General features: G+C 33.6%; 1 protein-coding gene across 8 annotated transcripts in view; it reads right to left on the bottom strand.

The window, feature by feature from the left end:
• Znf451 (zinc finger protein 451) overlaps nt 1–17175 on the bottom strand; it is an 88757-nt gene that overhangs the window by 7217 nt on the left and 64365 nt on the right. For 7 of the 8 annotated variants that reach the window (XR_011707723.1, XR_011707721.1, XR_011707722.1 and 4 more), the window contains 5 exons: nt 14569–16163; nt 12238–12378; nt 10698–10828; nt 9614–9800; nt 3828–3893 (listed from right to left, as the gene is read on the bottom strand). Coding sequence is in view for 5 of the 8 variants with exons in the window: in XM_027938184.2 (XP_027793985.2) it covers nt 3828–3893; nt 9614–9800; nt 10698–10828; nt 12238–12378; nt 14569–16163 (2120 nt within the window). In the remaining 3 variants the exon portion in view is untranslated. The remainder of the gene's footprint in view (nt 1–3827; nt 3894–9613; nt 9801–10697; nt 10829–12237; nt 12379–14568; nt 16164–17175) is intronic. The other variant, XM_071613292.1, reaches the window with a different exon arrangement.

Below are 17175 nucleotides of genomic sequence, written 5' to 3' on the forward strand. Positions count from 1 at the left end.
ATCAATAAATAAAAATTATAATAAAAGTCCTCAGCTCCTCAGCTGAAAGTATCGATAACTAAAATGAAAAATTCTTTTGATGAGTTTAACAGATCTGATCTACTAAGAAGAATGAATCAACAAATTTGAAGACAGAAGGATTTAAATTATCCAGTGTAAGAAACAGAAAGAAAAATGAAAAAAGAATCTAAGGGACCACCATCAAGTAGACTAACATGCATATTATGTGTGTCTCAAAACAAGAACAAGACAGGAACAGAAAGAATATTTATTGAAATAATGGCTGAAAAAAATCCAAAATGTGATGAAAGATATGAATTAACACATCCAAGATGCCCATGAATTCCAAGAAGGATAAACTCAAAGAGATTCACATTGAGATGTTACAGTCAAATTGCCAAAAGTCAAAGATAACATGATGAGAAAAAAGAAGCAACTCATCACATATAAAAGATCCCCAGTTAAGATTAATAGCTGATTTTTCAACAAAAGCCATGGAAGCCAGAAGACAGTGGATAACATAAAGTGCTGAAATAAAAACCAAATAACCTGTTTAATGAAGAATTCTTTATCTACCAAAACTTATCTTCAGAATGAAGAAGAAACCAGATTTAAAGAAATAAAAAGAGTTCATTACTAATAAACCTGTCATACAAGAAATGCTAAAAGGAATTATTTAGACTGAGATTAAAGAACAAAAGAAAGTAGTAATCTGAAGTCACAGTACTTTGTGTAAAATCTGGTTTGGCCTCTTTTTCCCCTTTTTATTCTGTGGCTAGTTCTATGTTCCTCTTACTCTACTTTTCCTCTGCCTTAACTGCACTATATGGAAGTTGTAATCATGGCAGATTAAGAAAGAACCCAGTAATAAGAACTAGAAGACCTATAACAAATCATTTTCAAGCTGTGAATGGGAAGCTAAATTACTTAATGTTTAGAAGCCTGTTTTTTAAAATATATGAAATGAATGTTTTGACTTTCAGAAGTTAAGAGCAGTTTTAAAAGTAGTGTTTGTTAAAGAGCAAACAAATTTTAAAAATTAACACTGGTTTTGTTCTTTAAAAATTGGCTACATTAAGTAGTTTTAGTATTTATGCTACATCAATAAAATGTAGATGACTATATTAACTGAAGGAACTCTAAGAGTAAGTTAAATTGCTGACATTTAATTCACACAGTGCTGTCCTGTTTCCCAGGGTTTTGAGTAGGCATACCTCCACAGCAAACTTTGGATGAAGATAAGTGAACAGTGGTAATAAGGATAATTATGGTCACACTAACAGCAGCAACAACTTATACATACACTGTATAAGTTTACCACATTATTCTATTAAGGTAGGTATGCTAGTATTCCCATTTTTAAAATAAGGAAAATGAAGCACAATGAAGTTAGATGCACATCTATAGCATCCAACAACCCAAAACAGTGAACCCTGGGGAAGGGGAAGAATGATTTCCAGAGGTGCCAAATGATAATAATTGAATATCCAATTTTCAACAACAAAAACAAGAGCAAAAAGAATATAAATAAACAAGAAAGTATGACATTAAATGACTTGCCCAATATTACACAACTTATAAGCAGCAAAGCTGAATTTTAACTTAGGCAGTCTGAATCCAATATCTGTACTCTTCATCACCACACCATGTGGCTTCTACTTCCCTTATCTAATAACCAAAAGAGATTACATGGGACTGCTATTATTAGCCTGGGTGATCAGAATTTTGTATTGATTTATCGAGAACAACAAAGAAGGAAACAAATCATGGTGGAGGAGGTTAGCTCTCCCCACAAGGCAAAAGCCACAAGCAAATTTATCCTTCCTTTTGCCACTATTTGTTAAGCACTCACTGTGTTGTTTTAGGAGGAGACAGAAGAGAAGAGACTTGTGAGTCTTATCAGCTCCAGATAAGAACATTACTTGTTCCATGGTGCAGGGTCAGCAAATCACTCAATATTCTTCCAAATTGTCCTGTATTAATTTTCCTTAACCAGTTGTAGGAAGAAGGGTCCTGGTGGCTCTAACATGTTTTATGTATATTTATTCAACAAGTAATAATTTAGTACTAAACGCTATGCTAAGTACTACTGAAGGAAAGTAAATAAAATGTGATTCTGAATCCTTGAGGAACCTGGTGAAAATAAAAAATGTAGACAGAAATACTTTAAATCTATTTGGTACTTAACTGTGGGAGCCTAGTAGAAGCAGTGGTTAGCTCTGTTTAAAGACCAAAAATCTAGAACAGGCACTGATGACACAAAAATGGTAATTTTATGTGGTTCAACCTAAGAGATGACATTTGGGCTGTTTCTTGTTGGGTAAAGAAGAGTAAAAAAAAGATTATTAAAGGAAAGTGCATAAGAGACCATATTCCTTAACCTGCATGGAACATTGCATACTCCTCACACTTAACTTGATACAGATGCATCAGAAAATAAAAGAAAGCTCAAATACATGTGTCCTTTAATTTTCTTGGAATGAGGTCCTCTGTTGCCACCTCAAATAACAACTAGTGAAAAGTTTAAATGATCTTTTCTTGAATCCTTTAATAATAATTATTTTTCCAAAGTAAAGTATTATAAAAACGTAAAAATCTCAATCCCTAAACCACATAATGCATTGCACAGATAATAGTATAGCATAAGTTCTGATACATATCCAATTATACACATCTCAGAGTTCTTGGGTAAGCCAGAAGCCCACAAAACTGTAAAAGCTTCAAAACTGTAAAAGCTTCCAAAGCGTGGTTACTTAAGTTTTAACTCTGACTGGCATTTTCCTGGAATTATTCATGGGATGCAAAATCTGAACTTAGATTTCAACAGTGTTTATCTTTTAGTGGCTCTGATAAACAACTTACTTGGCAGATTTTGTTTAAAGCTCACAAAAGTTCTTTTATTTACCTAACTTCTCATTATGTGGCTGCTAAGCATTGAGCTAAACCTTGAAAGACCCATGCTGGAAAAAAAAATTGGGCAAAAAAACCCAAAACTCGTTTCCAATTAAATTGTGCATTTTCTGTCAACTTTGTTTAATCAATGAATTTTGGCTATTAAGAAAGATAAGAGTTTTCTACTTGATCAGAAGGATGAATCAATTTCACTGCCATACTCAAATTTCTGAATCCTAATAGCACAAAGCTCTACTATGCCCTTAGTGAAACTAACTGCATTAAATGAGAGAGCACATAAATGCACAGAAAACAAATCAACTGGGCTATCTGTGTGTTAAGCCACATTTCCTTCCTTACTTTCCAGCCTCCAAATTCCCATCCTCAAATCTCCAACCATAAACACTAGTATACTGGAATCTCTATAAAGACTTCTACTATTTTAATGCCAAAGACACTAATACTTTCCACTCCTTCAATGCAGCTAAAAGCATCATCTCATTTCCTCCCTGGTTATTCAAAAATTCAGCTTATTATGGAAAAGCCAAAGTAAAAAATGGGTATATGGTACAAATAGTGGTACAGCCAGGAATTTATGTCAAGTAACACAAAAACTTTCTCTAATTTATAGAAGGAAAGAGCCTTTCTTTCAAGAAGAGAGAAAATAGTCTGTGCAGCTAAAACTTTGTTTATAAAGCCAGGTGGTATACTGTATTTGGCACAAAAACCATAATGGATTGATACCTGTTCTAGTCTTAGAACTAGGTTTACCTTTAAATTTAAATCATCATATGTAAGAAAATGCAAGAAATCTCTTAAACTGAGAAAACTTTTGTTGTTGGTTGTTTTAAGGGTGGAGTAGGGAGAAGGTGAAGGGTTGACATAGGGAGAAATTTTTTAAAACAGAAAAATAAGGATTAATTTTATTAGGTTACCTTCTGTGGAACTGAATTCTTCAACTGAAGTACCTTTTGCTCCCACATTATCATCACTGTCACATTCTGTAAGACAGAATCAATAAATGCAAATGTATTTCTGAAAAAGTTATTGCACCATAAATTACATATTCTCAAACAATATTGTTTTCAATGATTTCTTTCATATCCAAGCTCACTAGTTACAGTTCATTAGTATTATATCATTTAGCCAGGGGTTTAATTTTTTTAATGCTTACCAAAGAGTATTAAAAATGGTGACAAAGTTTTTTTTTTTGTATTTTGAAAATCATCTGTATGGAGAAAACACCACAGTTTTAATTAACAGTGCTCTTGTGATATTAGCTAGATTATACTGTTATATTGTTTGCATGTATGAATATAAAAATTCCCATCACTATGTACAAGTATAATGAACCAATTTTAAAAATAGAAAAAAAGAACAAACAAAATTGCTCCTGCGTCAACAAATTCCTTACCCAGGGCAAATACTGACTATACTAACTTGTACTTATTTTGAAACATTTACAGTGAGTAAAGGTGGAAGATATAATGGAAGGGGATTTCTAGTGAATTTTTTAGAACTGCATGTTGTACTAATGAAATAGCTCACTGTAGTGCTTAAAGTTCTTGGCCAATATCCTGCCCAGCCTCTAAAGACAGAAATGTTGGTTTAATTATGAGAGTAACACTGCTAATCATTTTCCTTGACCTATGCTGGACATTTAATTAGTTTACTTTTAAAAGTATCAGAACTCCCAACAACCAAATAATTTTATCTTCTCACCAAAATATCAGGTTCCTTAATGTTATTTGTTAAAAAAATGTTTAATATCTTAATATTAATTCTGCAATGTTGTTAAGACTATGGCAGAACATCTCTCATTATCTTCACTCTTCATGGACATGGTAAGTATCACTAATTCACACTGGGTGGTTATTTCTACATCATGAAATCAAGTCTGTCAATGAAAGCTTTACCCATAGCAGTTAATACTGATAAAAAGCACTTGCATGGTCACATATAGGTTATTTAAACTCTCTGAACCTCTATTTCCTCATCTGTAAAATGGGGTAATGTAACATATCCTACCTCACAGAATGCAAAGAGGATTTAAAAACACATGGAAGAAGCTCTTAAAATGTGTTTAAAGTATACAACCAGAGATACGAAAAATTGTGATCTATAAGTGTAATATGAATTGTAATACTTTCTGTTGTCATATATAACAATTTAAAATTAAAAATAAAAAAAGTGTTTAAATACCTTTAAATGTTTAAACAACTATAAAAGGAGCACGCATGTTGGCTGGCACATAATATGTCCTCAATAAAGTTTAGTTCATGTCTCTTTAAAACTGACTATTAAAATGTCAAGTTATATCCCCAACTCTGAAACATGAGACTTAAGTTAGAAGGAAGACGTACTTGTGAATAAAATGTAAAAGGTCTAAAGCAAAGTCTACCTGGCTCCTCTGATAAGGATTACCAGAAAGGATCCATTGTATTTGCCAAGTTTTAAGAAAGTGCAAATGACTGCAATAAAAAATAAAATTGAAAAAAATAAAAGAACTGATGAAGGATAAGGCCGCCAAAGGATCAATTAAGGACAGATCACTGGATATTTTTATATGTCTTTAAAAGGATTTATACTATTTATCACAGCTATAATCAAAATGTTGGTAACTGGAACACTGAAGAGCTTAGAGAAAAAATACAGCAAAACCCATGACACAACCAAACCTTGAACTTTCTCTAAAGGTTCACCTAATACTGATTTACTTGATGTAAGCAAGTCAGACGCCTAAAAAAAAAATACCATAGTAAAACTATCTACCTTTCCCTTCCCTATCAACAAAAAGTAATGCCTTAGGGTCAAATGACTAGAACTCAATATACAGAAAAGCTACTCCAAATATCTCTATTTTTACTAAGTATCTCCTGAAATTTTTTCAATTAACAGAAAAGAGGCAAAGACTAAACTCTCCAAGTATAAGATATCTCATGACCATTGATCCTCATGACACTATCCCACAGATTCTTTCTGATTACACAGGAATATCCAGTCTAACTTTCTGAAAACTCAGAATAAGAAACACAAACTTGTATCATTTCTTTATGCTCTAGTGAAAAATTTAAAAACATGTAAAATCACCAGACTGTCTGCGTAATAGTAAGTATGAGAGAACTTCTCACTGTTACATACAACATCAACTTCTCCCTGTATCCTGAAAGATGAGAGTTGTTTGTTGGTTAGTAAACAGGAATGCTGAGACCACAAATCCCCTGAAATTTTAAGTAATGTTGTATATACAGGCTGTTTATTGGGGAGTAAGAAAACTTTCATCTGATTCTCAAAAAGATATCAGTATCCCACCCCAAAACCACAAAGCCTTTAACAAACTGTCAAATCTGAAGACAAGAACACCAATGCTAAACTACATGCAAGGAGTTATTCTGGCATTCTTGTGGTGACCAAAACTATCTAAAGACCCAGTGAGAAAAACTAGTGTGAAGCCAGGCATGGGGAAATACACCAGTAGTCCCAGCTACCTGGATGGGTGAGGCCAAGAGAATCACTTGAGCCCCAGAGTTCAAGGTCAGCCTGAACATCATAGTGAGACACCACATCTCTAAATAAGTAAGTAAATAAATAAAATGATTAGTGGACACTGGAAGATTTTTAAAATACCAAAATATATATTAAATACCACTCCATTACAAACTATTATTCTACCATTCACAAAGCATTTACTAGGAAAAATGATGGAATAAAGAAAAACTTTGATATTGATTCAGATAACTAAACTTTGAATATACTGTTTTCATATAACTTTTTTTTTTTAATTTTAGAGTTTTGAAAGCATTATTCATTTGATCCTTAAATCTAGGTAAAGGTAAAATCTTCTGTTTTAAAGATACTACACTTCTTCAAGCACTTAATTATTTTCATTACTTTAAAAATGTAGTGGTTAAGGCTGGGGCTGAGGTGGGCTGTGGCCGTGGCTCAGTAATAGAATGCTCACCTGGCATGTGTGAGGTGGTTCGATCCTTGGCACCACATAAAAATAAAGGTATTATGTCCACCAACAACTAAAAATGCATACATAAAATGTAGTGGCGAGGAGTCTTATTTTCTTTTTATGATAGTACTAATACAAAGAGCTACCATTTGTTGAGCCCATAGAGTGCTTTATATGCTGTGCTAGACATTTTACATAGATCACTAATTCTTATAACCAGAAAGATACAAACAATGAGATTCTGAAAAAGTTAAGTATCTTGCCTGAAATCACACTGCTAGGAAGTAGCAAAGTTAGCACTCAAAACCCATGCCCTTCTTTATGTATTGCACGATGTCTGCATTTCACAAAAATTCAGAATAAAATATACATGTGTTTTCAAAAAGCAGTATATTCAAATAAGTACTACATATGAATGATAAAGAGTACATAGAGTGGGTTGGGATTATAGCTCAGTGGTAGAGTACTTGCCTAGCATGTATGAGGCACTGGGTTCGAGCCTCAGCACCACATAAAAATAAATTAAAAAAAAAAAAAAAAAGGTATTGTGTCCATCTGTAACTAAAAAAATTAAAAAAAAAAAAAAAAAAAGAGGGGCTGGGGTGGTGGCTCAGCAGTAGAGCGCTCGCCTCACACATGAGAGACCCTGGGTTCGTTCCTCAGCACCACAAAAAAATAAATAAATAAAGGTATTGTGTTCAACTACAACTAAAAAATAAATATTAAAAAAAGAGGGCTGGGGTTGTGGTTCAGTGGTAGAGCGCTCGCCTAGCACATGTGAGGCCCTGGGTTCGATTCTCAGCACCACATAAAAATAAATAAAGGTACTGTGCCCAACTACAATATATATATTAGAATACATTCAAAAGGGCTTAATGAGCATATTAATAAACCATATTTTACCTCCAACCCTAATGTATCCATGCAGGCCTTCTCATATACAGCTCTCATTCAAGTTAAACAGAAATAGAGGGAAATTCATAACAGGTTTTACATTATAAATTTAAAAAGAAATGTTCCCCAAAGAAGCAGCATAAGAGAAGGAAAAGGAAGTTGGCCTAGTGTGGAAAAGGTAAAAATTTAAGTATTTTACAGAATATTTATAAAGGTATTTTATAGAATATAGAATATTATGTTGTTGAGGATAAAGGAAAGGGTGATAAAAGAATGGAAGAAAATAATTTTTATAAAAAGGAAACCAATATATAAAGAGTGGAGGAGGGGCTGGGATTGTAGCTCAGTGGTAGAGTGCTTGCCTAACACATGTGAGGCATTGGGTTTGATTATCAGTACTACATATAAATAAATAAAATAAAGGTCCATCAACAACTAAAAAAAATTTTTTTTAAGTGGATTAAAATGAAAAATGCAGAACAGGAAGATAATGTTCAGCACTAACATGTAACATAAACATGTAAGAGGTCATTTTCCTTTATAACCTTGCATCAGTACTTTGATAAAGAATATAGTTGTGCTAAGTAGATTACCAATTCTCAATTTTGCAAAAGTGTATTGATCCACTGTTATTAATGAAAAGAGCAAGATTCTTCAGAATGGACTTTCAATTTAAAATATGGTTCCAAATATATTAAAAGAAAAAAAATAACTGAAAAGCAAGCAGAGTTGGAAAATTTAAAGGCATAAAACAAAATGCCAAAAAGTAGCCACTATTTGTTATTTAATCATTCATTAATATCTTCAAATTTCATTTATGAATTCAAACTATTAGGAGAAGTAAAAATTATTATTTTATTGTTTTCATTCTCCCATATTTATTTCAGAAATTATGAAAAATTGAATGTGGTCAGGTATAATGGTGCATGCCTTTAATCCCAGCCACTTGGGAGCCTGAGGCAGGAGGATGGCAAGTTGGAGACCAGATGGCCCAAATTAGCAAACCCAGTCTCAAAATTAACATTTTTAAAAAGACCCTGGGTTTGATTCCCAGTACTGGGGAGGTGTGTGTGGGGGGAACCAAATCTTCTGAATCCCTAAATGAGAAGTAAAACTAGCCATCATTAGCATTCCTTTCAATTTCATAATAATGAGTTATAGCAATAAGATAGGATGTACCAACAGGCATGGTAGCTATAATCCCAGTGACTCAGGAGGATGAGGCAGGAGGATTGCAAGTTGGAGACCCATCATAGTAATTTAAAGACCTTGTCTCAAAATAAAAAATAGAAAGGGACTGGGGGATACAGCTCAGTTGGTAGAATGCTTGCCTAGCATGCACAAGGCCCTGGGTTCAATCCCCAGCACCACAATAAATATATAGATATAACTGAAGCTAAATCTGAAATTTCAGAAACAAAGATCTGAATTCTGAAGTTTCTAAAATTATAATATTTCAACCTATAACTACATATTTTATATAGATGATTTTTTTAATATTTATTTTTTAGTTGTAGTTGGATACAATACCTTAATTTTATTTATTATGTGGTGCTGAGGATCGAATCCAGGGCCTCACATGTGCTAGACGAATGCTCTACCACTGAGCCACAACCCCAGCCCATGAGTATGGTTTTTTTATCTACTAGATTTTAAAAAAAGGCTATGGAAAATTACTGTGAATTATTGTCCTTCTAAAACACTAAAGAATTAAAGGGAAATAGGGAAAAGATAAATAAGATAGAAGTATGACAACATGAAGGTTTATAAACAGGCAAAAGTTCACTAGAGGACAGCAGTTTATTGGTTTCTCTCAGCAGTGAAGTCTCCTCCTCTTGGGTGGTTTGCACTGTGACTGCAGCTGCATACCTTTGGTGGTATCAGAAATGCTATTTAACAAGGCACACATCATATCTCCCTCTAAGTGGTGAGGGTTTAGTATATGAGCTGGCCTCTGAGTCTTCTTAAATTGATTCTCTAGCTCCAGAAAACCTTGATCTCCTGAGAGGATGGTGAAAGGAATTTGCTTGGGTAGTTGTTCATCTAGACGGCCAGCCTATGTTGGAACAAATGGCATAGGTTGTAAAAATCAATATGAGTTTCAAATCAAGTTACATCTACTTCACATATCTAAAAAAGCACATTAAGCTTATTTCCTAGCCTACGTCTTCATAAATGAAATATGAAAAAAAAAGAGCTAATGTTTACCATAAAGACATGTAAAAAGAATCAAATATAAGATGCCATCATTTATACGACCATGGTAAAAGAAAAGGCCAAAATGAAGTCCAACAGGAGGATCCACATAAAGCAGTAACACCAAAGGACTACACACTCAATGTAAGGGAAAATAAGAAATAAATCCATAATAGAGAAAGGGAAGCAAGGTAATTTGCATGATTCAATCTTGGCACTGGATAGAAGGAAAGGAAATCTCTTATGGTTTAATCTCTTGTGGTTTACCTTCACATTAATAAATCAACATCAATACATTCACATTATCAGTGTGACAAAGTTTCTAGTAGAGAATTTAATATACAATGGGCCCTAGGTCAGTGGTTTCTCTAGGTGACTGGCAGAGACAGATGTAAATGAAAATTCTATCTCAGTCAACAGTGACTGTGAACAGTGTCTCTGAATGTCAGAAATACAAATGTAAAGTAACTTAGCATAAATAAAGTACAGTATCATCTCAATCACTCATTCCATAAATAATGAAGGTAGATCTACTATGTATAGTTGAGGGTCTGCTGGGAATTGGGGGATATAGCAATAAACAACATGCCACAGGCCTCTATTCTCACAGTAGTCAAAAGTAGAACCTGACATAGGTTTCATTCAAAAATATAGTACTGAAGAATGATCTATACTGACATTACATACAGTTCAAATGGGAAAAAAATTCAAGTGGATCCTGGATTCACATTACATTTTGAATTAAACAATGACTCACATGCATACATATGGCAAAATCAGCAGCATCTTTTCTTTTACTACAGCGAGGATGAAGGAAGAAGCATCCAATTCTGTTCAAGTAATTATAGACCTTACAATTGAGTGGAGGCTTCCAGTTCGTGTTTCCTCCTAATAATTTTAGAAAAGGTAAAATGACAGTCAAACAGGAGGAAAAGACTAAAAACTGTATCAAGGGAAACACTAAACTTTTTTTTTTTTTTCTAGAGAGAAAGTACTAGATAGAATGTGAGGAATGAAGGTCTTGTATAGGCATCACCATCTTGTTACTTTAAAATCTTGGAAATGTAGGCCAAATTCCCTGATCTGCCTACTCGTGTGAAAATTCACAGGGATGTTAAATAAAATCTAAAGTAATATGTGTGAAAATTCTTTGAAGGCATTATTCTACATGAATGCAAATTAATGTTTTTTTACAAACATGACACAAATGGGCAGTGGACAGAAATGATGAGCAATCAGGAAAGCTAGACCTAATAAAACTTTATACTGGCTAATTTATATAGGGCAGTATATTTCTATCTTTAATCCCAATCATCCTCTTTATAAGCCATTTCCTCTCAAATATAAGCTATATTAGATACTCACTATACTAAAAGCTATGCAAACCCAAAATCATCTCCCTCAGGTTTGGTCCGTGGTTTGGTTTATAAAGAGATTTAGATGAAGGTACATACTTAAGAAAGGAAGGATGAACTGAAGAGGCAGTTGTGGCATGTTGGAAATAACAATAGTTCTATAGGTAAGAGACGGAAGCTCAAAAGCTTACTGCTTTTTATTAGTTATCACTTTAAAAAAATAATAAACTTCTCAGTCTATTTCCTTGTATTTTAAAAAAATAATAATAATCAGTATCCGTGTTTGTATCAAGCAGTAGAGTCTGGCACATTATAGGTGGTGAATAAAATCTTTTTTACTCTGTATCAAAAGATGTATATTGCCAGACACAGTGGCACACGCCTGTAATCACAGCAACTTAGGAGGCTAAGGCAGAATGAGTGCAAATTCAAAGCCAGCCTCAGCAACTTAGCAAGGCTCTAAGAAACTCAGTGAGATCCTGTCTTTAAATAAAATACAAAATAAGGGGCTGGAGTTGTGGCTCAGCGGTAGAGCACTCGCCTCTCACGCGTGAGACCCTGGGTTCAATCCTCAGCACCACATAAAAATAAACAAAACTAAAGATACTGTGCCCATGTAGAACTAAAAAAAAATTAAAATAAATAAATAAATAAAATACAAAATAAGGCTGGAGATGTGGCTCAGTGGTCAAGTGCCCCTCAGTATAATCCCTAGTAGCCGCCGCTCCCGCCCCCAAAAAAAGATTTATAAACTTTGGGTCACCAAAAAGAGCTAATGTTTACCATAAAGACATGTAAAAAGAAAAATATTCTAGGAAAGTTAACTATAATGCAAAGTAACACTATTCAAATTATGTTATGTTCAGGAAGGTTCTATGGAATTTCTTAAAAGAAATCATTATGGAGAGAGGTTATCTCACATGTTTTCCTTATTGATCATACCTTGAAAGCCCCAAATAAATGTTCCTTGGTTAAGATGCCCTGGTAGATGACCAAAAAAGTTTGACCAATTATCAAAATCTACAAAGACTATATGAGTCATGGTTCGCAGGTAATCCAAATCTGGAAGCTCAACTTCTTCCTCTGAGGATACAGAAACATTAACATGAATTTAGTAAGAATCTGCTATAAACATTCTAGTTTCTCAGTCTAAAAGATATTACAGGCCTAACAGGCAAAATAATTAATTTTATATATTAATTCATCTATCTAAAACTTTTAAGGTAATTCAAATTTATACATGGTATTGGTTTATGCTTAAAATACTTGATTATGTAGTTTATAAATATCTTTCTTTGATTTAAAAAAATAATAAGTCATTTTATTATTATTTATTATTATTTAAGTCATTCATAAAAGAAAGTTTTAAACAAATCAATGTACTAGAAAATCAAGTGTCAACAGTATATAACCAAGAACTTACAATTCACACCATCCACCAAAATAAAATTTCAAGGTGACTGGCAAGAATGTCCTTGCCACTAGAATTTGCTTTTTTTCCTAATTTAGACTGATTTATTAGGAGCCCCCTGGCTCTAAGATTAAATCCCCTAAAAAGCCAAGCATGGTGCCACATGTTTGTAATCCCAGTGACTTGGGAGGTTGAGGCAGGAGGATTTCAAGTTCTAACCAGCCTCAGCAACTTAGTGAGAACCTGTTTTAAAATAAAAAATAAAAAGGGCTGGGGATATAGCTCAGTGCTAAGGAACCCCTAGGTTCAAAAGAAAGAAGAGGAAAGAAAAGGAAAGGAAAGAATAGAAAATTCCCTGGAGAGCAGAAATAAGATAACCTACAACCCAATTGCCATAAAGCAGTGGTAGAAACAGGTGGTAATTGCCCATTAATACCTTTAATCATAGATATATCTTTCTTGGTTCTCTCAAATTCTTTCATCTCCTTCCATTCTCCCTCATTCTCTCTCTCTCTCCTTTCCCTTATTTCATACTCTTTTACCTTGACAAGAACTTCCTGTTTCCAGTATTAGTAATGCAGACTTTAAAATATTAAATTATCTTAAAAATGAAGTTTTTACTCTGCCTAATAGAGTTTTCTTCAAATATACTACTACCATCCCCTTCCATTTCCAAGCCACTTTATATCTTCAAGTTCTTAATAATTCTATATTTATATATTAGTCATCTTTTATCAAAGATAGATTAATGCAAAATTACTGAGAAAAGCAAAAGCCAAACATAAAAACATAAAATGGTGTGACCATTATTTTCACTATCTAGAGTAGTAGAGTTGACTATGCTGGACACGATTTAACTCTTTCTTACTGAAAACGTGCCATGATAAAAAAAGGTAATGTTGATTTTATGTGTGCAAACCTATAAAAATTCAGTGGTTCATAGCTGGGTGTGGTGGTGCACACCTGTAGTTCCAGCTACTCAGGAGGCTAAGGTAGAAGGATCACTTGAGCCCACCAGTTTGATCAGCCTGAGCAAAACAGACTGTTTCTAAAAATAAACAAATAAACAATAATGCAATGGTTCACAAAAACATTTTATAAGCCAAAATTTTCACATGTTCTCATCGTCTCCACTATCCATTATGTAAATCACCATGAACTAATATTTGTTTAAAAGGCTACGGACTTAAAATTACACTCTAAAACAACAGGTGCTTAAACTTCTAAACAAAATCAAATCACTATACTACTTACTGAATCCTATAATATGAAAGAAATAAAGTTCAGAATATGTATAAACAAGGGGATTCATATCTCAATTTATCTCTAGTTTCTACCACTTTTAATTCTACTTCTAATTGCTATTTTAGCTGTATGTTAAAGCTTTGCTTTCAAATAAATTGCAACAAAAATATATAAATGCTGAAATTGCCTTTAAGATTTCTCATACTTAAACAAAAGGCCAGACAATAAAAATAATTTAATCTATTTTATTTTTTAATGAATCTAAATAAATGGTACTGAAAAATCTAAATGATAGTAAGATTCAGAATTTCAAGTCTTTCAGAAAATCTATCAACTTCCTTTTTCTGAAAATCCCATGCCTTTTGTAAAAGAAACGAGATCTAAAATATGTATTATTTAAAGCCAACACTCTCCCCCCTCTTAAGTTTAGAAAGTGGATGAAGAGAGTAGTAGGAATACAAATCCCCAAAAAGAATATGCTGCAGTAATTAAGTGAATGATGTATCATCCTGTTTCTTACTTCAAAACTGAATCTTTAACTTTCACAAAAATGGTGGATGCACTGCATACAAGTTTTTATATTACTATGTGAAATGTGCAGAATTGTAAAGCCATACCTATATTCTGCCAGCTTAGGTCATTTTCAGCTCCTTTCTCGATGTCTGAGTTTTTTGGACAACTCAATGCCTGCTTTGGTTTTTTCTCTGTACGTGGGGCACTGGCAGTAAACTTGTATGTGCTCCCTTTTTCAGATCCAAAATGAGCCACGCTGGGTTTCTGTAAGAAGCCATGTTTTCTATGGAAGTGCTGCTGAGCACTCTCAGGATTATGAAATGCTTTGGTACAAATGCCACATTTGATTACATACTGCTGCTCCTCTTTATCCCTCTTTTCTTCTCCATGTACTTGAATGATATGAGAGTTAATGCTGGCTAAATTCTGTGCTGTTGCTGAACACAAATTGCAGCGAAACCATAGTTTACCTTTATCTAGCAGGATTTGAAGACATCTACCATAATCTTCCTTTCTGTTGACTTTACAGATGTAACTCTCACGGCAACCACAGGTTAACAGGATACCGGTCTCTATAACTGGAAAATCTTCCTCAGTTTTAATTGAAGTTTCAGTTTTTTCTGACACAAACACATAATCTGTGCTGTGGTGCTCCTTATAATGACTCAGAAATGCTTCTTCCACATTAAAGATAAGATCACAGAGTCCACAGAAGTATTTAATCTTTATTTCATTGTTATGTTCATCTTGGCAATGCCGGTATAAGGTTTCTATCTTATGAAAAGTCTTTTTGCAATGGGCACAGCTGTATCTATGAAATTGGTGACTTGCCAAAGACAAGCAGTGTTTTTTCACACATTCTTGGGAATCAAACATATCTTCACAAATTTGGCATTGCCATTTGCCTCTTGGAGGGCTATTTGCTGGGATATGATCAACAGTAATAGCTAAAGGAGGTTTGTTAGCAGCCAAATTACTCACCATAGAGGATGATGGCAAAGTTTCATCTTGTATCTCATCCATCTCATAAAAATATCTGTGCCCATTATGATATTCAGTCACATGTGCCATGATAGTATCTTTCTTCATTAACTCCTTTTTGCATGTCCGACACCAAAAAAAAAAGTTATTTAAATGTGCCCCTCCATGAATACGACTCATGTGTAAACGGATGACCCCTGAATCTTCGCACACCTTTCCACAGACCACACACTTGTAACACATTGTGTTTGCTGAAAAAACATGCTTTTCTACTGCATCTTCACTTGGGAATCGCTGATTGCATTCACAAAACCAGGTTTTAATTACTGACCTTTCTTTCTGGACACAAACCACACCTTCATGCCTTTTATCTTCTAAATTCATCTTCTTTTTTGGAATCATGCTGCAATCCTGTGAGCTAGATTCTTTAATAGACATAGTTCTTTTAAGTGATGAAAGCTGTGGTTGATCTAATAAATTCAAGTCAGAAGGAGGTCTGTTCCCTTCACTACTGTGGCAATATAGTAAGACTGATTCTTGGACTGAGTTAGCGACTCGGATTTTGTGTCCTGAATTCTGCTTGTGAATTAGGGTGCTGGTTTCATCCATAAAGACCTGGTTGCAATTTGGACAATAGCCTCTTAATATGAATTTTTCTGCAACCTGAGTAATGCTTTTCTCAGCTATAGCTACAGGTCCAGCACTACGACAACGAACCCTAAATTGGATTAAAACGAAACAAAACATTCCTTTGTAAGAATTTTCCAAATATACCATTTTTGCTTTTTATGACAGGTATTTTTAAATAACTAACATATAAATACTGATACATATTTTTCAATAAGGATACAGGAAATTTAATGATACTGTATCATCTCAAAGTACCTAAGTATTATCTATTTCTAACCCATACACAAAAAGTTAAAACTAGAATCAGAAGATTAAAAAATATCCAAGTAAACACAAGAAAATTAAAGTCGGAATCAAATGCACTGATACATGACCTTATCACCTTTATCAGACAAACAAATTGACTCTCCAAGCAATTAAAACTATTTGGAGGAATACTAACATAAGACCGTAGATAACCTTGTATTTACCTGATTAATTTTACATCAGGAATATGCTTGCCTAAAGAGCAAAATTCAATAATAAATATGCACAACCATTATTAGTTGAGAACACTATATCACATCAAAAAGAAATTCCACACACTGTATCTATCCTTTTCACCCTAATGCTTCCCAACCCCAAAACAATCACTGAGCCCTGTGCAACTACTTTCCGTTTCTGTGAACTTCCCCATTCTGGAATGTTATATGAATGAAATTATATAGTAAATGGACTCTTCTGACTGGCTTATATCATTTAGCATGTTTTCAAGGTTCCTTGGGTTGTAGCATGCACAGTATTTCATTCCTTTTAAAAGTCAAATGATACTCCATTGTATGGATATGCCTCATTTTCTTTGTCAGTTGAAAAAATCATGAATAATGCAGCTTCAAACAAACATAAATTATTTGCATGGACCTATGTTTTCATTTTTTTTTTTTGGCTGTATCTCTAGAAGTGGAAATTGCCAACTCATACAATAACTATTTTTAATTATTTAAGAAAAAATAAAATATTTTTAACTGAATGCAAAAGAAATCATAATTTATCAAAATCTATAGAATGCAGGTAACACAGTGCTTAGAGGGAAATCTATACCTTTAAATGTTAATATTTTT

This window comes from Marmota flaviventris, chromosome 6, assembly GCF_047511675.1.
Source record: "Marmota flaviventris isolate mMarFla1 chromosome 6, mMarFla1.hap1, whole genome shotgun sequence".
Lineage (NCBI taxonomy): Eukaryota > Metazoa > Chordata > Mammalia > Rodentia > Sciuridae > Marmota > Marmota flaviventris.